We start from the raw sequence: 23,269 nt of genomic DNA on the forward strand, positions 1-23,269 counted from the left end.
GGAAGGAAGGATTCAAACGTTGTAAAGTGTGGATTGGGATTTGAGGTTCTGATTTGAGGTTCTGTTTACACTTATATCCATATCCAGCGATTCATCTTGCATCTTGGTTTATTAGTTAGGCGGTTCTGAATTATCAAAAGCGGTATTTCAACTTTCAGTTACATCTTCACTAAGATTTGAGGTTTGATACACTGCCAAAAACTCTCAAATAGACAAGCAATTACTCAGCAACAATTTATTGTATGGCACTGTACTGGCACTTCCTTTACATTTCCTGCATGAAGGTGAGCTGCCATAATATGGAAGCAAGAGTATTCAAGCAGTTATGTACCGTCATCACAATATAGGCTAAAATGAAAGGATTGCTGTCAAATACTCCCACGTTTCTTCTTTGACCTGCCATTGCCAAAATCATATGGAAAACAGAACTGACAGCTTTTAATTTGATTGTCATCAATTATATTGGCAGACAGTTCAGTGTGCTAGTGAAGGCAACAAGTACTTATCCGATAATACATTTCTATGAGCAAATGTGAGTTCGTATTGTTATTCACAATTACTTCAGGGGTGGGAAATATTTTTGTCGAAGGGCCACATCAGGATTTAGAATTTCTCTATGATTTTAGACTTTCAGGTGTAGACTGAAGTCGTTTATCCAAAATAATAATTGTGTCATATTCGGGATACCGGATACTGCCCACCCCGATCTGCAGTATGTGTACTGTATGTGTTGGTGTGTGTGGGTGTGTAGGAGAGGGGGTGAGGTAAGATCTTGCAAGATGGGAAGATGAGGGACAAAAAGGGGGAGGAGGGGCTGTCTGATACAAGGAATAAGCCTGTGAATGAGCAGGGGTAAGTGGACTGCCCATGACTGGCCACACTCCAGTGATCCTCCCCCCCCCAAGCCCCCCGTGAGGAACGTCCATGTTCAGAGCTGCCACTGGGTCCAGATTGCTCAACTTTGACCCTGGGAGCTGATCACATGGCACAAACCTGGTGCTGGCGAAGGGGCCCGGCGCGGGGAGCACAAAGCAAGTTCTGACGGGTGAGAAAAGAGAGCAGTCGTCAGTTTGGGGAGTGATCGTCAGCAAGGAGTCCTGTGTGCCAGTCTGTTTTATGGTCAAATCTCAACCACATGAGTCAAGCAGGCACTTACACCCCCAGTGTCAAAACAGTCTCAAACTTCATACCCTTTACTGTTTCTGAGGACAACCTTCAGACAAACCAATTCGGAACATAACAATCTTCCCAGAATGCACCTTTACACAGTGATTCTGAAAGTCTAGGCCCATGACTCACTGTTACTGCAGTCATCCCCTGAAGTATCGCCAAATGCAATTGCTGACTTTAATCCAATATGGCATGTCTTGGCACACCAATCAAAGCAACCCAGTGTGAAATTATGTCAATATTTGTACACAGGATGTGGTCATCCTAGGGCAGTGATCATTCACTTTTTCTGAGCCAATGCAACATTAAAAACAGTGCTGTATGAATGAGGGTTGGGTAGTGAAACATTTTTTATTTGATTTCACTGGACTCGCAGTGCCTGCATCTGAAGGTCAGTCTCTCAGCGAATGGAGGGAGAGAGCAACAGAGGGTCCACCTCTCACCACCCAGGTAGCTGAATTTGCACATTCAGACTAATGACATTTTTCAAAATGTGACCACTTTGCCTGCCCGGTGTACCAGGAAAGTTAATCAAGTGTAAGTAGCCTTGCACTAGCCTTGGCTTGTGTGAGATGGAACGGCTCAGAGGAGTAGGTTTCTGTTTCTGTTGCTTGAGGCAGCTTGATGTACAAGTACACCACTGGGCAGGACGTTAGTCTATCGCAGGGCCTTACCCACAATCTACCTCCTTAATGCGGAGTGTCAAGCTGAGATGCATTGGGTCTAATTTTACCAGTATTTGGTATGACTCGGCCTGGGATCGAACTTCCAACCTTCCAATCTCAGAGCGGGAACAAGGCCACTGAGTTGGTCTTGTTAATCAAGTGTACCTATCGCTAATAGCGTGAAAGGAATTTAATAAACGGGAGTGCACTGCTTTATCGTTGGCTATTCAACAGAAAAGTTTGCTGATCGACTAGGAATGCCTTAAGATTGACCAGTCGATTGCAATTGACGGGATGGCGACCACTGTTCTAGAGTGTGTGTTGTCATGTGCCTTTCGCCTTGATCATGAAGCTCAGTGATTGACCGTCACAGCTGATACTCACCCTCGGGACGGTACTGGGCAATGATGGTGACCGTTTGGCCCGCCCCCTTTAGTGCCGCAGCCGCTTGCTCGTGGGTGGCCCCGCGTAGGTCGATGCCATTAACCTGCATTGACAAAGACACATTGATCTGTACATACATTTTCCACTTTGTACAACTGCAAACAAAAAAGAACAAGTCAAACAGGTCCCTCCCTCCTTCCCTCTCAACCCATTAATCTCAACCCCTGTGTGTGTGTGCCTGTGTGCTTACTATTCAATGCCTGTCTGACAGTGTGACGTGAAGAGACTGGGAAGTGGGAGGGAAAGTGAGAGACTGAGGGAAAGAGTACGTGCCTGAGAGAAAGAGGGAACAAGTTATTCTTAGACATGTAAATCAGGCCAGAGCTGAAATGCACCTTAACTGCCTACTCTGATCAAGTTGCCAGGGCAGGGGCGTCAGAAAGGCTATTGTAGGGTATGTCTCAAGTTTTGAGGGAGCGTTCAATTGGCATGCTGACTGCAGGAATGTCCACCAGAGCTGTTGCCAGAGTTTAATTTTAATTTCTCTACTATACTACTACTACTTCATTTTTGAGAATTTGTCAGTACGTCCAACCGGCCTCACAACCGTAGACCAGTGCATTGCGTCGTGTGGGTGAGCAGTTTGTTGATGTCAATGTTGTGAGCCCAGTACCCATGGTGGCAGTGGGGTTATGGTATGGGCAGGCATAAGCTACGGACAATGAACACAATTGCATTTTATTGATGGCAATTTGAATGCACAGCGATACCGTGATGAGATCCTGAAGCCCATTGTCGTGCCATTCATCCGCCACCATCCCTCATGTTTCAGTATGACAATGCACAACCCCATGTTGCAAGGAACTGTACACAATTCCTGGAAGCTGAAAATGTCCCAGTTCTTCCATGGCCTGCACACTCACCAGACATGTCACCCAATGAGCATGTTTGGAATAATCTGGATCAAGGTGTACGACAGTGTGTTCCAGTTCCCGACAATATCCAGCAACTTCTCACAGCCATTGAAGAGTGGGACAACATTCCACAGGCCACAATCAACAGCCTGATCAACTCTATGCAAAGGAGATGTGTCAAGCTGCACGAGGCAAATAGTGGTCACATTTTCTGATACACGCCCCTACCTTTTTTTAAGGTATCTGTGACCAACAGATACATATCTGTATTCTCAGTTATGTGAAATCCATAGATTAGGTGTTTAATGAATTTATATAAATTGACTGATTTCCTTATATGAGGTGTAACAGTAAAATCTTTGAAATTGTTGCATTTTGCATTTATATTTTTGTTCAGTATAAATGTATTTGAGTGTTTACCAGCATTTGTAACTTGAGTCAGATAATTAATTATCTGTACAAAAAAAGTGAATCTGATATTACTTGTGGACTATAAAAAATACTTGCTTTTACGTATATCTTCCAGTTTCTTGAAATACCTTGCAAATGCAACCTATTTCGTACTGGTCCCCCGTGGGAATCGAACCCACAACCATAGCATTGCAAGCACCATGCTCTACCAACTGAGCCACATCATCACAAACCACTTCATGTCTCAATGTACTCAATTATCGTATTGCGTCTTGTTTTTCTTCATGGTGATGGAAAGTCTACAGGTACAAACCTAGATGACCAGCCTATGTACAATACCGTAATGTACATTTACATTAAGAGGTTTGTAAGGATGGTCAATTAATACTGCACAAAAAAAGTGGTTGTTTCCATGTTATTTGACCAAGAAAAATATTAAATATGATGTGGATGTTTTATGTCTTTGCCCGTAACTTTGCACCGTGTGATGTAAAGTTTTTAAGGACAGGGTTTTGTTCTATCTGGATTCTATTCGAATGACAATCGCAGGGAAAGGGACAGGGCAACACTGTTACAATTCCAACTATTGATTCTTGCAAGCAAGAGCAAAGCTAAGATGGTGAATTCTTCATTTTTTTGTCGAGCTGCTTGACGTCTATGTCAGTCCTCTAATACTAGTAAAGGCCCAGTACACTGCATTTGTGAAAAAATATATCTTTCAAAAAAGGGTGGTGTCAAGAACTGCGTCGCTGTTGGGTTTTTCAAAACATTAGGAACACCTTCCTAAAATTTAGTTGCAACCCCTTTTGCCCTCAGAACAGCCTCAATTTGTCAGGGCAGAGAATCTACAAGGTATTAAAAGCGTTTCCACAGGGATGCTGGCACATGTTGACTCCAATGTTTCCCACAGTTGTGTCAAGTTGGCTGGATATCATTTGGGTGTTGGACTATTCTTGATACACAAAGGAAACTGTTGAGTGTGAAAAACCCAGCAGCGTTGCAGTTCTTGACACACCCAAACCAGTGCGCCTGGCACATATAACCATACCCCGTTCAAATGCAATTATCTTTAGTCCTTCCCATTCACCCTCTGAATGGCACACATAAGCCATGTCTCAATTGTCTCAAGGCTGAACAATCCTTCTTCAACCTGTCTCCTCCCCTTCATCTACACTGACTGAAGTGGAGTTAACAAGTGACATCAATAAGGGATTATAGCTTTCAACTGGATTCACCTGGTCAGTTAGTCATGGAAATAACAGATGTTCCTAATGTTTTGTACAATCAGTGTATATAATCCAAAAATAGTGAAATTATCAAGGTAAAATAAAAAAAAAATTATGTTCTTTTTTTGTTTGTTTTTAAATACGTATGAGTAATGAGACAAACATTGGAATTGTTGGTCAACATGTTGTTCATTTATAGCCTCATTGGCTACAGATATACAATGCCAGCATGTGTTTGCACCCACATGTGTATACTGTATGTTTGTACATAAAGTGCCTTCGGAAAGTATTCAGACCCCTTGGCGTTTTCTACATTTTGTTACGTTATTATTCTAAAATGGACTAAATACAACATTTTCCTCATCAATCTACACACAATTGGACATTTTTGCACATGTGCACATTCAACAAGTAGGCTATACGTTAATGACAGTAGGCCTATAAAGGTGTTAGAAGAGGTTAACGTTAGATTACAAGCATTCGATTTTGCGATTTTGGATTCGTGTGCCCATGAGAACTGTTTCCACGGTGAAACATAATGAAGTGTTACGTCAGCATAGTTACACTTGCAGTGCCTCTTTCGAGATCTCCAAGATCCATGATTCATTGCATTCTTGGGCACAGGGACTATAGCGGTTTGCTTGAAACATCTACAGTACATTTGACTTTCCACATTTTGTTATGTTACATACAATGTTACATACAATAATTTTTTCCCACAACAATCTACAAGCGTTATCCGCTAACGACAAAGCGAAAACAGGTTTACATTTTTTTTTGTGCAAATGTATTTAAAATAAAAAATATACCTTACTTACATAAGTATTCAGACCCTTTGCTATGAGACTCGAAATTGAGCTCCGGTGTATGCTGTTTCCATTGATCATCCTTGAGATGTTTCAACAACTTGGGAGTCCACCTGTGGTAAATTCAATTGATTGGACATGATTTGGAAAGGCGCACACCTGTCTATACAAGGTCCCACAGATGACAGTGGATGTCAGAGCAAAAACCAAGCCATGAGGTCGAAGGAATTTTCCGTAGAGCTCCGAGACAGGATTGAAGGTCCCCAAGAACACAGTGGCCTCCATCATTCTTAAATGGAAGAAGTTTGGAACCACCAAGACTCTTCCTAGAGCTGGCCACCCGGCCAAACGGAGAAATTGAGGGAGAAGGTCCTTGGTCAGGGAGGTGGCCAGACGGAAGCCTCTTCTCAGTAAAAGACACATGACAGCCCCCTTGGAGTTTGCCAAAAGGCACCTAAAGGACTCTCAGACCATAAGAAACAAGATTATCTGGTCTGATAAAAGCAAGATTTAATTATTTGGCCTGAATACCAAGCGTCATGTCTGGAGGAAACCTGGCACCATCCCTATGGTGAAGCATGATGGTGGCAGCATCATGCTGTGGGGATGTTTTTTCAGCAGCAGGGACTGGGAGACTAGTCAGGACTGAAGGAAAGCTGAACAGGGCAAAATACAGAGAGATACTTGATGAAAACCTGCTCCAAAGCGCTCAGGACCTCAGACTGAGGTGAAGGTTCACCTTCCAACAGTACAACGAACCTAAGCACACAGCCAAGACAACGCAGGAGTGGCTTAGGGACCAGATCAAACATCTCTGGAGAGACCTGAAAATAGCTGTGCTGCGACACTCCCCATCCAACCTGACAGAGCTTGAGAGGATTTGCAAAGAATAATGGGGGAAACTCCCCAAATAAAGGTGTGCCAAACTTGTAGCGTCATACCCAAGAAGACTCAAGGATGTAATCGCTGCCAAAGGTGCTTCAACAAAGTACTGAGTAAAGGGTCTGAATACTTATGTAAATGTAATATTTAAGTTTTTGTGAATTTGCAAACATTTCTAAAAACCTGTTTTGATTTGTCATTATAGGGTATTGTTTGTAGATTGATGAGGGAAAAAAACAATTTAATCAAATTTATAATAAGGTTGTAACGTAACAAAATGTGGAAAAAGTCAAGGGGTCTGAATACTTTCCGAATGCACCGTAAGTGTGTCAACAACAATACTTCCGGCGCCGACAGAGATGGCCGCCTCGCTTCGCGTTCCTATACTACTTGCCAATGTCCAGTCTCTTGACAACAAGGTTGATGAAATCCGAGCAAGACTAGCATTCCAGAGACTGTAACGTTATTTGCTTCACGGAAACATGGCTCACTCGAGAGACGCTAACGGAATAGGTGCAGCCAGCTGGTTTCTTCACGCATCGCGCCGACAGAAACAAACATCTCTCTGGTAAGAAGAGGGGCGGGGGCGTATGCCTTATGATTAACGAGACGTGGTGTGACCACAACAACATACAGGAACTCACCTGACTTAGAATTCCTCACAATCAAATGTAGTCCGCATTATCTACCAAGGGAATTCTCTTCGATTATAATCACAGCCGTATATATTCCCCCCCAAGCAGACACATCGATGGCCCTGAACAAACTTTATTTGACTCTTTGCAAACTGGAAACCACATATCCTGAGGCTGCATTCATTGTAGCTGGGGATTTTAACAAGGCTAATCTGAAAACAAGACTCCCTAAATTGTATCAGCATATCGATTGCGCAACCAGGGCTGGTAAAACCTTGGATCATTGCTATTCTAACTTCCGCGAGCATATAAGGCCCACACCCGCCCTCCTTTCGGAAAAGCTGACCACGACTCCATTTTGTTTCTTCCTGCCTACAGACAGAAACTAAAACAAGAAGCTCCCGCGCTCAGGTCTATTCAACGCTGGTCCGACCAATCTGATTCCACGCTTCAAGACTGCTTCGATCACGTGGATTGGGATATGTTCCGCATTGCGTCAGACAACAGCATTGACGAATACGCTGATTCGGTGAGCGTGTTCATTAGAAAGTGCATTGAGGATGTCGTTCCCATAGCAACGATTAAAACATTCCCAAACCAGAAACCGTGGATTGATGGCAGCATTCGCGTGACACAGAGCTGAATCACTGCTTTTAACCAGGGAAAGGTGACCGGAAACATGACCGAATACAAACAGTGTAGCTATTCCCTCCGCAAGGCAATCAAACAAGCTAAGCGTCAGTATAGAGACAAAGTAGAGTCACAATTCAATGGCTCAGACACAAGAGGTATGTGGCAGGGTCTACAGTCAATCACGGATTACAAAAAGAAAACCAACCCCGTCACGGACCAGGATGTCTTGCTCCCAGGCAGACTAAATAACTTTTTTGCCCGCTTTGAGGACAATACAGTGCCATTGACACGACCCGCAACCAAAACCTGCGGACTCTCCTTCACTGCAGCCCATGTGAGGAAAACATCTAAACGTGTTTACCCTAGCAAGGCTGCAGGCCCAGACGGCATCCCCAGCCACGTCCTCAGAGCATGCGCAGACCAGCTGGCTGGTGTGTTTACGGACATATTCAATCAATCCTTATCCCAGTCTGCTGTTCCCACATGCTTCAAGAGGGCCACCATTGTCCCTGTTCCCAAGAAAACTAAGGTAACTGAGCTAAACGACTACCGCCCCGTAGCACTCACTTCCGTCATCATGAAGTGCTTTGAGAGACTAGTCAAGGACCATATCAACTCCACCATACCTGACACCCTAGACCCACTCCAATTTGCTTACCGCCCAAATAGGTCCACAGACGATGCAATCTCAACCACACTGGACAATGCCCTAACCCATCTGGACAAGAGGAATACCTATGTGAGAATGCTGTTCATCAACTACAGCTCAGCATTTAACACCATAGTACCCTCCAAACTCGTCATCAAGCTCGAGACCCTGGGTCTCGACCCCGCCCTGTGCAACTGGGTACTGGACTTCCTGATGGGCCGCCCCCAGGTGGTGAGGGTAGGTAACAACATCTCCACCCCGCTGATCCTCAACACTGGGGCACTACAAGGGTGAGTTCTGAGCCCTCTCCTGTATTCCCTGTTCCCCCATGACTGCGTGGCCATGCACGACTCCAACTCAATCATCAAGTTTGCGGACGACACTACAGTGGTAGGCTTGATTACCAACAACGATGGGACGGCCTACAGGGAGGAGGTGAGGGCTCTCGGAGTGTGGTGTCAGGAAAATAACCTCACACTCAACGTCAACAAAACAAAGGAGATGATTTTGGACTTCAGGAAACAGCAGAGGGAGCACCCCCCTATCCACATCGATGGGACAGTAGTGGAGAGGGTAGTAAGTTTTAAGTTCCTCGGCGTACACATCACGGACAAACTGAATTGGTCCACCCACACAGACAGCGTCGTGAAGAAGGCGTAGAAGCGCCTCTTCAACCTCAGGAGGCTGAAGAAATTCGGCTTGCCACCAAAAGCACTCACAAACTTCTACAGATGCACAATCGAGAGCATCCTGTCGGGCTGTATCACCGCCTGGTACGGCAACTGCTCTGCCCACAATCGTAAGGCTCTCCAGAGGGTAGTGAGGTCTGCACAACGCATCACCGGGGGAAAACTACCTGCCCTCCAGGACACCTACACCACCCGATGTCACAGGAAGGCCATAAAGATCATCAAGGACAACAACCACCTGAGCCACTGCCTGTTCACCCCGCTATCATCCAGAAGGCGAGGTCAGTACAGGTACATCAAAGCAGGGACCGAGAGACTGAAAAACAGCTTCTATCTCAAGGCCATCAGACTGTTAAACAGCCACCACTAACATTGATTGGCTGCTGCCAACACACTGACTCAACTCCAGCCACTTTAATAATGGGAATTGATGGAAATTGATGTAAAATATATCACTAGCCACTTTAAACAATGCTACTTAATATAATGTTTACATACCCTACATTACTCATCTCATATGTATATGTATATACTGTACCCTATATCATCTACTGCATCTTTATGTAATACATGTACCCACTTTAAACTATGCCACTTTGTTTACATACCCTACATTACTCATCTCATATGCATATACTGTACTCAATACCATCTACTGCATCTTGCCTATGCCGTTCTGTACCATCACTCATTCATATATCTTTATGTACATATTCTTTATCCCTTTAGTAGTAGTTTTGGAATTGTACTGTAACTGTTTCTCAGGACATTGGGACATCTCAGGAGTATAATCTTGTTCTCAAATCTTGTAGTACACTGCCAATTACAGTACATGTGCATACCTGTGTGTGTGCGTGTGTGTATATGTAGAAACATTATCAGTATAAATATCATTATGTGCATCTGTAGGGGTAAACTCACCGACAGGATCTGGTCTCCCCTCCGCAGCTCTCCGCTTAGGTCGGCGGGCCCTCCCGCCAGGATGAAGGAGACAAAGATGCCCTCTCCGTCCTCTCCGCCCACGATGTTGAATCCCAGGCCTGTGGAGCCCTTATGGAGGACCATCCTCCTGGGATCCCTGTACAAACAGGTCAGATAGTACATCAGCTCAGCATCCGAGTCCGAGGGGCTTAGCATCTTGACTGTCCGTCAGGCAGAGAAGACAAGCAGATAGACGCGGGGGCATGTAGAGCGCGCCTAGGCACAGTACAGAGATGGCAGAGGCCCAAAGGAGCATTGTGCTCTACTTAAATCATTGTCCCATTTCTGACTGGTTTCCTGGAGACGAGGAGCCTGCACATGAGCGTGAGGTCACAAGTGTGCATGTATGCACGCACGCACGCAGGCACACACACACACACACATTCACACATAGCCATGTATGAAGACCGAGAGCTAGCATCTGCCACCAGCTCCCACTGGGAGTCAAATAGCAATCAGGACATTGAGGACACCTTCCTCAAGGACTCTTTGGAGAGATGAGACTTATTTTCCCTGTAGTGCCACCAATCTACTCTGAAGGGAGCACTGTCGCTGTCAAACCAACAAAATGATATAGTTAATAATGTATGTAAAGTACGGCTAGAAGGTTCGGAGTCCCTTGCCAGGTGTCTTTTTGAGTTGCTTGAGAACAGTAGGAGACTATGTCTAAAGACAGATGAAGTCTGGAAATCATGTTATAGGGATCGATAGCAATGAGTCTCAGAGTGAGAGCGCTGATCTAGGACAAGGTCCCATGTACTCTTATTCATTGTGCTCTAATGGTTAAAACTGATCCTATATCAGCACTCCTATGCTGAGATGCTTGATCCTGTACATATACATTGTCACTGACCTAGTTGCAAAGTGCTGCGTTGTGGGTTGTAGGTTCCCACTTAGACAGACTGTTGTGACAGGCCAAACACTTGTTACATAACAATAGATTGCCATCTACTGGGGGGTTAAAGGAACACTTCACTGATTTTTAACATCATTCAGCACCATACGACTCACCTTTGAATATGAAGTAAAGAAATCTGTGAAATACTGCTTTAAAGTAATTGGGTAAAGCAGTGATACCCAAAAACATTTAAGGTGTGTCTCAAACAATTTGTGAAATAAGGTTAGGGTACGACATTGTCCGAGCATAGTGATTAGTAAGTTTTCCTATAATACAAGGGGAGTTTCTCAATTTAGGGGTGGTTCTCAATTGGGTTAAGTCTGTCCTCTCCTCGACTCCTGCATCCTCCTCTCTTCCGTGAGCTGGAAACCGATAAGTTGTCGAAAAGTGTGTCAACTTGTTAGTAGTTGAACGGAGAAGTATGCTATTCTACTGATATCCATTGGCAGAGGTCACACAAGAGTATTCTCCCACCTGCTAGCACGGAAGTGTTTTGAAATCTTTTGATGTCTCCTCGATTACGTTTGACCATTTTCAAAAGCAGGCGAGGATAGTACGGAGGAGAGGACGCAAGGAGTCGAGCAAAACCAATTGATTCTCTCATTGCCTACCACAAATCTGAACTGTGAATAGAGCAGACAAATTCTAATCTGGACCATTTTCTTTCAATCTAATTAGGGCTGGCACGATAATTGGATAATCGATTAAGGATAAAGACAGTCATGAAATTCAAATAACTGTCAAAACCGCAAAAAAAACCATATATATATATATATATACAGTGGGGAGAACAAGTATTTGATACACTGACAATTTTGCAGGTTTTCCTACTTACAAAGCACGTAGAGGTCTGTCATTTTTATCATAGGTACACTTCAACTGTGAAAAAAAAAAAAAAAAAAAAATTCAGAAAATCACATTGTGATTAATTTGCATTTTATTGCATGACATAAGTATTTGATCACCTACCAACCAGTAAAAATTACAGCTCTCACAGACCTGTTAGTTTTTCTTTAAGAAGCCCTCCTGTTCTCGACTCATTACCTGTATTAACTGCACCTGTTTGAACTCGTTACCTGTATAAAAGACACCTGTATACACACTCAATCAAACAGACTCCAACCTCTCCACAATGGCCAAGACCAGAGAAATGTGTAAGGACAGCAAGGATAAAATTGTAGACTTGCACAAGGCTGGGATGGGCTACAGGACAATAGGCCAGAAGCTTGGTGAGAAGGCAACAACTGTTGGTGCAATTATTAGAAAATGAAAGAAGTTCAAGATGACGGTCAATCACCCTCGATCTGGGGCTCCATGCAAGATCTCACCTCGTGGGGCATCAATGATCATGAGGAAGGTGAGGGATCAGCCCAGAACTACACGGCAGGACCTGGTCAATGACCTGAAGAGAGCTGGGACCACAGTCTCAAAGAAAACCATTAGTAACACACTACGCCGTCATGGATTAAAATCCTGCAGCGCACACAAGGTCCCCCTGCTCAAGCCAGCGCATGTCCAGGCCCGTCTGAAGTTTGCCAATGACCAACTGGATGATCCAGAGGAGGAATGGGAGAAGGTCATGTGGTCTGATGAGACAAAAATAGAGCTTTTTGGTCTAAACTCCACTCGCCATGTTTGGAGGAAGAAGAAGGATGAGTACAACCCCAAGAACACCATCCCAACCGTGAAGCATGGAGGTGGAAACATCATTCTTTGGGGATGCTTTTCTGCAAAGGGGACAGGACGACTCCATGTGTCGCAAGATCTTTGCCAACAACCTCCTTCCCTCAGTAAGAGCATTGAAGATAGGTTGTGGCTGGGTCTTCCAGCATGACAACAACCCGAAACACACAGCCAGGGCAACTAAGGAGTGGCTCCGTAAGAAGCATCTCAAGGTCCTGGAGTGGCCTAGCCAGTCTCCAGACCTGAACCCAATAGAAAATCTTTGGAGGGAGCTGAAAGTCATATTGCCCAGCGACTGCCCCCGAAACCTGAAGGACCTGGAGAAGGTCTGTATGGAGGAGTGGGCCAAAATCCCTGCTGCAGTGTGTGCAAATCTGGTCAAGAACTACAGGAAACGTATGATCTCTGTAATTGCAAACAAAGGTTTCTGTACCAAATATTAAGTTCTGCTTTTCTGATGTATCAAATACTTATGTCATGCAATAAAATGCAAATGAATTACTTAAAAATCATACAATGTGATTTTCTGGATTTTTGTTTTAGATTCCGTCTCTCATATCATTATTTTTAGTTTAAAATTGTATTTATTTCAAAAAATGTCCTTCATATTTAAGTCAGAAACTTTACCCAAAAGCAGAAAAGTAAAAGTAAGCCTGATTTACAACCCACAGGAAGGAGGAGAGGAGACAAAAGTAGAGCCAGTTTTAGAATGTTGTGTCGTGGAACAATCAGCTGACTGAAAAAGGGAAATCCAGGCATTCAAAAAGATGACGTGCGACTGAGTCAGTTTCTGTGGTAACGTGATGGAACTGTGTGGCTCCTTGCTGTAGCCAACTCAAACAATTAGAACGGCGACCGCTGTCATTTGGCTGACAAATAACCTTGACCGTCACAGCCCTACCTCTAATCGGGGACCGCAGTACCAGCAGTAATCCGGACCCTCAGGCTCGGATTTGGAAACCCCTGCAATAGCGCATCTATAAAACAAAATAGAGCACGTAAAGTAAAAGAACAAAGCTCCGCCACTTGTTTTGGTATACAGCTGAGGGCAGGGCCAACCATCAGTGTCTGCATGGCGTATCCTGCCAGCACCCAACAGAGCCTTGCTTCCAAAATGTAACACTAGATGGCAACCAAACTCCAGATGGCATCTGAATGTCCTTTAATGTAGCACAAAAGCTTGAACTGAACTTGAAATGCAGCCATGTATTTGAAATCTTCTTAATGTAGCTAATAATATTGGTTGGGATCAACAATCAAAGTCTGGGAGGAAGGATAGGCCTGTTGATAGAGATGAGTCTTAAGGACTGCTTTAAAAGCTCCAACAGTCTGAACAGCTTGGAGACTATCTGGAAGGGAGTTCCATAGGTGTGGTGCACGGGAGGAAAAGGGCACGGTAGACACACCCTTTTAAAAGGCGATTGAGACGCATTCAAATCAGAGATTGTTATTGGACAAGTTCAGGTAGTCCTTCCTGTTTCGGCTGTTTTCTTCCATTTGGTTTCTAGTGAATACGACCCTGATTACATTATGCTTCTGTGAGAATACACATGGTATTTAAGCCAGGGTTGTTAATAAATCATTCGAGTGGGCCCTTGCCCTCCCACTGTCCCCAAAGGCCCCCCTGTGACAGCAACACAGACAGCTGAAACACATTGATATGGAGAGAGGAACGGTCAGGTAGCTGGAGGCCCACCAGAGGCCATTCTAGGCTAGGACATAGGGAGGTGGCCTACAGTCAAAATGCTAATGCTAACATGGTTCTGTAAAATCTATTCAGCACACCAGCAATAGCTAATTTAGTATTTGCGGCACCAAGGCAACCACAGGCATCTCACCGTAATCATGTGGGCGAATGAGAAAACAGAAAATTCGTTGTGAATTCCACCTCTCTCTGGGTAAGCTCAGACAACCAATTCTGCCTATGCATTAAGCATGCTCCATGAAATGCCTCTCTCTTCTTGCCTCATTATTTCATGTCACCTTTCGTTAGGCTCTCCCAGAATCTTTGTACTCATGCATCCCTTTGATATTTAAAGTGTTCAAATCTGAAAATGTCGTAAGGGGAATGCTATGAAAGTGAGAAGCAAACCGCCATTTTGAATAGACTGCTGGGTAGGTTACAGAGCATATCTACTGCATATGTGTTTTGCTTCAACATTTCATATGTCCAGAAAACGTTTATTTTCAACCTTCCTGCAAAAGTTAACGAATGTTAATTGGTCTGATATTCTGTATAACCTTTGTGCAACAAGTGAAAATATAAATACTGACAGATACAGTATATAACTCAACTTACAGAAATCGCATAATGAGTGTGCACAACACAGTTTAGAAATTGAATTATTGCTATTGACTGTGGGTGGGCTTCCTCTATCAGCATCCACCCACAGCCACTCATTTTCTGCGAGCGAGAGTGCGAGAAATGTAAATTACAACCCATGTTTATTTATTTTCCCTTTTGTACTTCTACTATTTGCATATTGTTATAAACACCGTAAACAGCCATGATATAACGTTTGAAATGTCTCTATTCTTTAGAAACGTTTGTGAGTGTAACGTTTACTGTTCATTTCTGATTGGTTATTTCACCTTTGTGTATTATCTATTCCACTTGCTTTGGCAATACAATACATTTCCCATGCCAATAATTCCCATTCAATTGAGAGAGTGAGAGCCACAATCAGTGAGCATTAGGTAGTAATCAGTTATATTGTGGAGCAAGCTAGCACAAGGCATGAGGGGTTCAACTAGAATTTTGTTTTTTTTTATGTGGAGGTCCAAGAATCTGTTCAATGGTCATTTCAATTCTTCATATTTACACATTGTTTCTTGAAGAATATAACGAATTATAACCACGAGTGCCTTCCTGCTCTGCATAAGTGTGACTACTTTATACTGCAAAGCGATGTCAACGCTGGTCAAAATAACGTTGCGTGATTTCCATTCGAGTTGTTATAGCAAAAACAACACTGTACACAGAACATGGCCATGTCCAGATGCTCTAAGTACTTGTGTTTTCTCACTCAATTTACAGCAGAATGAGTGACGAAAACAAAATCCTTTGAGAAATGCTTGGAACTGCACACACCCTTGCATTCTAGAGTAGGTTTTAAAGAGACAGTTTGATTATTCTCTGCTCCCTCTGAGAAGTCGCCTCACAATACCACAGCGTTCTTAGGTTGGAACTGGATTACGGGAATGGAAGAGGCAGTGCACTCGGCTCACAACAGAGGGAATGCAAATTGAAACGGAGACGAGGCAATCCGAAACACAGTGTGCGTCCCAAACGCGCACCTTCTTTCCGACATAGGGTATTACTTTTGACCAGCGCCCTATAGGCCCTTGTCAAAAGTAGTGCACCGTATAGGGAATAGGGTGCGATTTGGGACGTAACCACTGGAAACACACTGCCTTCTAGTTAATTAGGGTCCAGACAAAGAAGTATTCATGCCTACCAATGAGTAATTAGACAAAACGTTCCCCTTTAAGAAAAGAAATGATTAAATACTAATATGTTCTAATATTCTAAGTCTTTGTAAAAGGAGACGGTAGCTAAGGCTCCTTATTAAAACATAAAAATATCTCATAAAAACATTATTATTAAGGTCAAATGGACTAATAAATTCTGGGCTCTGGGGTGAAGTTTCCCCTAGTTAAAGATCTAGAATCAGGTTCCCTTCCCCTAACCCAAACTATATCTATTAGTGAGGAAAATGCCAAACTGACCCAAGGTCAGCATCTAAGGGCAGCTTCACCCTACAGTACATCGATACATTATGTCATCTACACTTGAGCAATCAATAAAGGCTTATTGAATACCACATTTAATGGCTCTCTTATGCATCTCAGTAACCAGTGTTTGACATGTCAGACACATCAAGCATAGGGAAAGTCATCGAAATGTATTCAATTTCAGTCGGCACATCCAGAGCGAATCTATGAAGATCATTACATTCCATTCAGGCCAAAAGCATTTGTGTGGTATGATACAAATGGCACAGACTGAAACCAAGTGAAGCAATATCCTGACAAATAGTTGGAAAAAAAAAACAATCATCTGATTTATAAAATCATATCTTTGTTTTATCCACATGACCAGACCGTGGTAAAGACCTGCGGTAGTGTGCTTCATCTGGAAGACTCTTCAACAGCAAACAAAACAGCAGACTACTCCATTTGAATTTAAACCATTGTCAAATAACTACATTGACTGTCTTCATAATTGTCAGCGCAGTTTGAAAGGTCCCTTGTAAGTTTGATTTTGCCCTAATACAAAACAAACCCTCCTCCACCTGTCCTTTGTGAAACTGCCCAGCATTGCTGCCACATGCGCACAACACCATATCCTTAATCCTGATCTAGCAAGCTCTGCAATGACCTGCATAGTTAACAGCAGGCCAATTCATTCAAATATCAAAGTAGCCAAGGGACTCCACGTAATGATGCTGGAAGGCAGGGTTTGCCAGGTGCCCAGTCTCATGGCTGGTGCTGACCCACTCGCCAGAGCAACTTTGTCTGCCTTTCCTCTTATAAGGAGCAACACGGCATCCCAAATGTAGCATCAGACTTAAATGATCACTTGACTCAAAAACACATTTTTTTTTGTATTTTGTTCATTAATCCACTGTTGATATGGTCTCACAAACGTATTCTTGTCAGCAGTTACGTTTTCAAAACTTTCAGTAAAAAGCTACAAATGATGATGATGATAAATGCATTATAATGATGCAAAACACATCACACTTTTTTTTACTGAAAGTGCTCTCTCTTAACTTTCTCTTAACTTTACTGCTGACATGCACCATTTTTGGAGACCGTATCAACAGTGGACTAATGAACAAAATACTAAATACGTTTTTTTTGTTGTTGAGCAAAGTGATCCGTTTAAATGCCTTAACGTTTAATGTATCTTGTCCTCTGTTCACATTGCATTAGCCCGGTCCAACTTCAACAATATGGATGACGCATAGTTGAACTAATCTGGTCCGAATAGCATGCACTTTACCACCTCATGCCTTATTCATGGTTACCATCACACCCCAGCTCTGTTGATTGTACGCCCAGATACGTTGCTCATGCAGAAATGATAAACAAGCTGAAATAATAAATAAGCCCCGCACAAACGAGATAAAGATGGCAAAGTGCTGTTACTAGGAAAAAGAGCAAACAATCAATAAAAGACAAACTATTGTATGCTTACCACTAACGGAATCTTGATCATTATCATATAAAATAGCACCTCAATACTTATTTTTCAGTTGATGCAAAGAGAGTCTACTGCTGTTCTTGTTGATGTAATATCTATATTATTTTTTGTATTATTATTATTTGTATTATTATTTGTATAATAACTCCCACGGAGGCCAATTAGGAACTACTTTAGTTTTCATAACATAATGCAGATCATTGATATTCTAAACAAACAAGCAAAACTTAACGAAGGTGGAGGCCATCCTGATCCAGAAGGGAAATAGTGCTTGAGGGTTCAACTACAATGTGTTCAGGGAGAGCTAAGAAAGAGATATATTGTCAAGCAATCTGAGATTTTGTATATCTAATATATATGACCAGTTAAATCACATCTGGCCCCTTCACGTTGCGATCACACCGACCACCGGCTTCACAAAAAGTGTAAAATAATCTGGTGCGTTAAGTGCGCTTGATTGTGTTTGAGTGTGTCTGAGTAGCTGCTATAGGCTTCAACATACCACGTTTAAAACCACATTTACCGAATACCCTGACACTTTTAGAGAACACATTCACTTATAACAACACTGCCCGTCTTCAGGGGGGGGGGGGGGGGGGGGGGGGGGGTCCAAATGTGTTTGCGAAAGATAAGGCCAGCAGGTTTGGACTAGATCAGACCCCCTGGAGTGAGAGGGAGCCAAAGGGAGGAGAGGCATGCAGGTTTAGAAGAGCGAGACCCTCTGGAAACGAGTGAGAAAGTGAGGATAGGAAGAGAGTAGGGGGCATGGATAGACAGGTAGGAGAGGCATGCATGCTTAGAAGAGAGAGACCCTCTGGAAACGAGTGAGAAAGTGAGGATAGGAAGAGAGTAGGGGGCATGGATAGACAGGTAGGAGAGGCATGCAAGGCTTAGAAGAGTGAGATCCTTTGGGAACGAGTGAGTGTGTCTGAGGATATGAAGAGAGTAGGGGGCATGCCATGCCGTGCAATACAATGCAAAGCTATGCCATGCAGCGGGTAGAATACCTGGTGATCTCGGAGTCAGGGAGCAGGCCTAAGTGATAGTGAGGGAAGGGTATGGAGTGGAGGAGGCTTTTGTCACACTCCATGGGGGAATAGCAGCGGGGAGAAGGTGTTTTGTCACACAGTTTGTTCACAGTGCTGTAAACTGGCTCAGGAGGCCTGGGGGTAGGAGAATAGAGCAGAGAGAGTGGTTAGTACAGAGAGTAGGAGGAGACAGAGACAGAACAGAACAGAACAGAGGGACAGTGAGACAGAGGGACAGAGAGACACAGAACAGAATAGACAAATAACACCTATGTTATGGGAGTGGAAAAGGAAGAATTAAACCTTGGTTTATAAAGCATTTAGGCTTTTGTTGTTTTACATGCAAAACACCTACTGTTACATGTCTTTTTTTTTTCATTTACAATTTGGATTCCACAAAAATATCAGCACTCAATCCCCCCCCCCCCCCCCCTCCATGCTGTCGGCACAGAGAGCCCTCCTGCAAACTTCCCCTTCACTAGTTTCAAGTTTCAACTTCACTACACTTGTTTTTTAGTATGAAACAAAGTGATTTGCACCATGATAGTACCAGTAAAGGAAAGCCTACTACCATCAGTATGGGGTGGTAGCCGGTGACAACATATGCGGGAACTAAAATCTATATTCATTACTGAACAATCTGAAAATCTTTAAGCTTCATTTATTTATTTATTTTTATCGCCAATGCGCATTCCGAGTATGCACATCACTAAAGTGGCCTTGTGGTTAGTGTCCGCCCTGAGATTGGAAGGTTGGGAGTTCGATCCCCGGCCGAGTCATACCAAAGACAAAAAAATGGGGCCCAATGCATCTCTGCTTGGCACTCAGCATTAAGGATATAGGTTGAGGGTAAGGCCCTGCAATAGACTAGCGTCCTGTTCAGGGGGTGTACCTATACATAAAGCTGCTACAGGAACAGGAGATGGGTGCAGGAGCCTATGAGCCACTCCGGCTCGCACAAGGCTACTTACATCACTAAAGCCCGCTTAGGGCAAAAAGAGGCCGCTTTGAAAGGAAACTGATATGAGAACTGTAACAGGGATCCATATTCAGACAGCACACATAAATTACTTTTTTTATATACTTGAGCTTAGGAAACTGAGCAAAACATAAATAATGCCTCTTAATGCTATAATCCCTCTTTTTTAACTCAAATTAAATCACACTGACAGATTACAGTGAAGTTTATTGGTCATCTTTGCACTTTGCACAATTCTTTTGCACACGTATATGTATGTTACCCACTGCATACTCTGTCTTGCATTAGAGGATAAAATGAGGACAAAGATGTATCACAGATGGAATGGGAGGACAAACATGAGGGTCAGCGGTCATTTTGAAATGTCTCACCTCAACTGGAAGTGCTGCGAATCAAACCTGTGACCCTCTCCATCATCTATTGAGGCATTTCTGATTGGGGAAGAGATGAGACCAACAAAGGAAGTGCAATAACAGAGTCAGAATCAGAGTGGCAATACGAAGGAAAACTGCAAAAAGGATCAGAATTGACATGGTTTTATTAATTAGAATTACAAATACTAATAGCTTTATATTTACAATATACTTTGTATGCATTTAGCATAAAAGCCAAACGAAGACAGAGCATGCATATGTGTTCTTTGTCTTTGACACAACAAACAGTTGGACGCATGCTACAGAGGATGACACAAAGTGTTTGATCAGGGAGAAATGTTTGATAAACAAATAAATTCCTTACAATAGAGACTACAAACGGGACCACCATAATGCATTTCTAAAATTACAAAGTCCTCATTGCCAAAGGTTCATTATTGATATGGCTCAATTACCCAACCTTGGGACAGACTATGTTTGTTCCCACACTCGGGACTCTGACTCTCTATTGGTTACATAGACTTTTAGCCTCCCATCCTATTCTAACCACCTCTCGCTGGCTTTGTATTGTTGTTACCTGATGAAATTGCTGTACAAAATTATCTTGTTGCCATCTAATGCAGATGTCATTATGACATTCAGATGTAAATCAGCAGTGCAGAGCTCTCCCTGTCCTCTGCCATGCCCTGATTGTATTACTGTTGATGACATTTGTAAATGTGCATGTACACCCTGGCCCATCTACTGTTGCTAGCCCCAATTCTGACTTGTGCTCTGATATCTGCTTCACTGATTTCTGCTCTCGTATAAGCGTATTACCTAAAATGGATCAATTGAAAGTGTGGGTTCACAGCTCCAATCCAGATATTGTTTGTTATTACTGAGACATGGTTAAGGAGGAATGTTTTGAATACTGATGTTAACCTTTCTGGTTGTAATCTTTTTCGGCAAGACAGATCTTCCAAAGGTGGTGGAGTGGCAATCTTTACCAAGGATCACCTTCAGTGCTCGGTTGTCTCCACCAAGTCTGTTCCCAAACAATTTGATTTGCTGGTTTTAAGCATTCAACTTTCAAATACCTCTTTGTTGACTGTTGCTGGGTGTTATCGTCCACCATCAGCACCGGCCTGTACCCTACCTGCCCTAAGCTCTCTCCTGGCCTCTTACACTAAGTCTGAATTTGTCCTGTTTGGTGACCTAAACTGGGACATGCTTAAACCACCTGACCAAGTCCTAATACAATGGGACTCCCTAAATCTTTCTCAGACTATGACCAATCCCACAAGGTATGACTCCAAACACCCAGAAAAGGCTACTCTCCTCAATGTTATCTTCACAAATAATCCTGATAGGTGCCAGTCTGGTGTTTTCTGTAATGACCTTAGTGACCCCTGTTTTACAGCCTGTGTTCATAATGGCTGCTCAGTGAAACAACCTGTCCTGGTTTGTCATAGATGCTTGCTGAAAAACTTTAATGAGCAGGCCTTCATTCATGACCTGGCCTCTGTAAAATGGTATAGAATCAGCTTGATCCCTTCTGTCAAAGATGCTTGTACATTCTTTTTTTATATTGTCAGTGGTAGTGTTAACGAACACCCTATTAAAAACAGGTTCAGCCGCTAGCTCGACCGTCATCTTGCAGAGTTACTCCACCTCAAGAATTGCATTTGGCGAAAGGCTCTGCACATGCATACTCAGGCTGACTGGCTATCATTCAGGCAAATTAGAAATAAGTGCACTCAGGCTATCCGGAAGGCCAAAGTTAGTTACTTTAAGGGGCAGTTCTCTCTCTGTGAGTCTAATCCCAGGAAAGACCTGGAGAATATTTCCTCCTCCTCACAGCTGCCCATGTCTCTTAATGTTGATGATGTGGTTGTTACTGACAAGAAGCACATGGCTGAGCTCTTTAATCACCACTTCATTAAGTCATGATTCCTATTTGACTCAACCATGCCTCCTTGCCCGTCCAACATTTCCTCATCTCCCTCCCCTTCTAATGCGACTATCCCCGATGCTTCTCCCTCTTTTTCCCCTGCCCCGCTACAAAGTTTCTCCCTGCAGGTGGTCACTGAATCTGAGGTGCTAAAGGAGCTCCTTAAACTTGACCCCAAAAAAACATCTGGGTCAGATGGTTTAGACCCTTTCTTCTTTAAGGTTACTGCCCCTATCATCGCCAAGCCTATCACCAACCTTTTTAACCTGTCTCTCCTTTCTGGGGAGGTTCCCTTTGCTTGGAAGGCAGCCACAGTGTGTCCTTTATTTAAAGGGGGGGATCGAGCTGATCCTAACTGTTATAGGGCTATTTCTATTTTGCCCTGTTTATCAAAAGTGTTGGAAAAACATGTCAATAATCAACTGACTGGCTTTCTTGATGTCTATAGTATTCTCTCGGGTATGCAATCTGGTTTCCGCTCAGGTTATGGATGTGTCACTGCAACCTTAAAGGTCCTCAATGATGTCACCATTGCCCTTGATTCTAAGCAATATTGTGCTGGTATTTTTATTGATGTGGCCAAAGCTTTTGATACTGTAGACCATTCCATTCTTGTGGGAGATCCTTAAACTTGTAGTATTGGTGTCTCTGAGGGGTCTTTGGGCTGGTTAGCTAACTACCTCTCTCAATGAGTGCAGTGTGTTAAGTCAGAAAATCTGCTGTCTCAGCCACTGCCTGTCACCAAGGGACTAACCCAAGGCTCGATCCTAGGCCCCACACTCTTCTCAATTTACATCAACAACATTGCTCAGGCTGTAGGAAGCTCTCTCATCCATGTATATGCAGATGACACAGTCTTATACTCATCTGGCCCCTCCCTGGATTTTGTGTTAAACGCTCTACAACAAAGCTTTCTTAGTGTCCCAAGCTTTCTCTACCCTTAACCTTGTTCTGAACACCTCCAAAACAAATGTCATGTGGTTTGGTAAGAAGAATGCCCCTCCTCCCACAGGTGTGATTACTACCTCTGAGGGTTTAGAGCTACAAGTACTTGGGAGTATAGCTAGATGGTGAACTATCTTTCTCTCAGCAAATATCAAAGCTGCAGGCTAAAGTTAAA

At 43.3% G+C, this 23,269-nt stretch overlaps 1 protein-coding gene across 1 annotated transcript in view; it reads right to left on the minus strand.

Annotated features, from left to right (window-relative positions):
- LOC139422477 (disks large homolog 2-like) overlaps positions 1-23,269 on the minus strand; it is a 289,501-nt gene that overhangs the window by 23,192 nt on the left and 243,040 nt on the right. The window contains exons 14-16 of the mRNA XM_071173643.1: positions 20,214-20,273; positions 9,986-10,142; positions 2,220-2,322 (exon numbers count right to left, since the gene is read on the minus strand). Coding sequence (XP_071029744.1) covers positions 2,220-2,322; positions 9,986-10,142; positions 20,214-20,273 — 320 coding nt within the window. The remainder of the gene's footprint in view (positions 1-2,219; positions 2,323-9,985; positions 10,143-20,213; positions 20,274-23,269) is intronic.

The sequence above is a fragment of the Oncorhynchus clarkii genome, chromosome 12, assembly GCF_045791955.1.
Source record: "Oncorhynchus clarkii lewisi isolate Uvic-CL-2024 chromosome 12, UVic_Ocla_1.0, whole genome shotgun sequence".
Classification (NCBI taxonomy): Eukaryota; Metazoa; Chordata; class Actinopteri; order Salmoniformes; family Salmonidae; genus Oncorhynchus; species Oncorhynchus clarkii.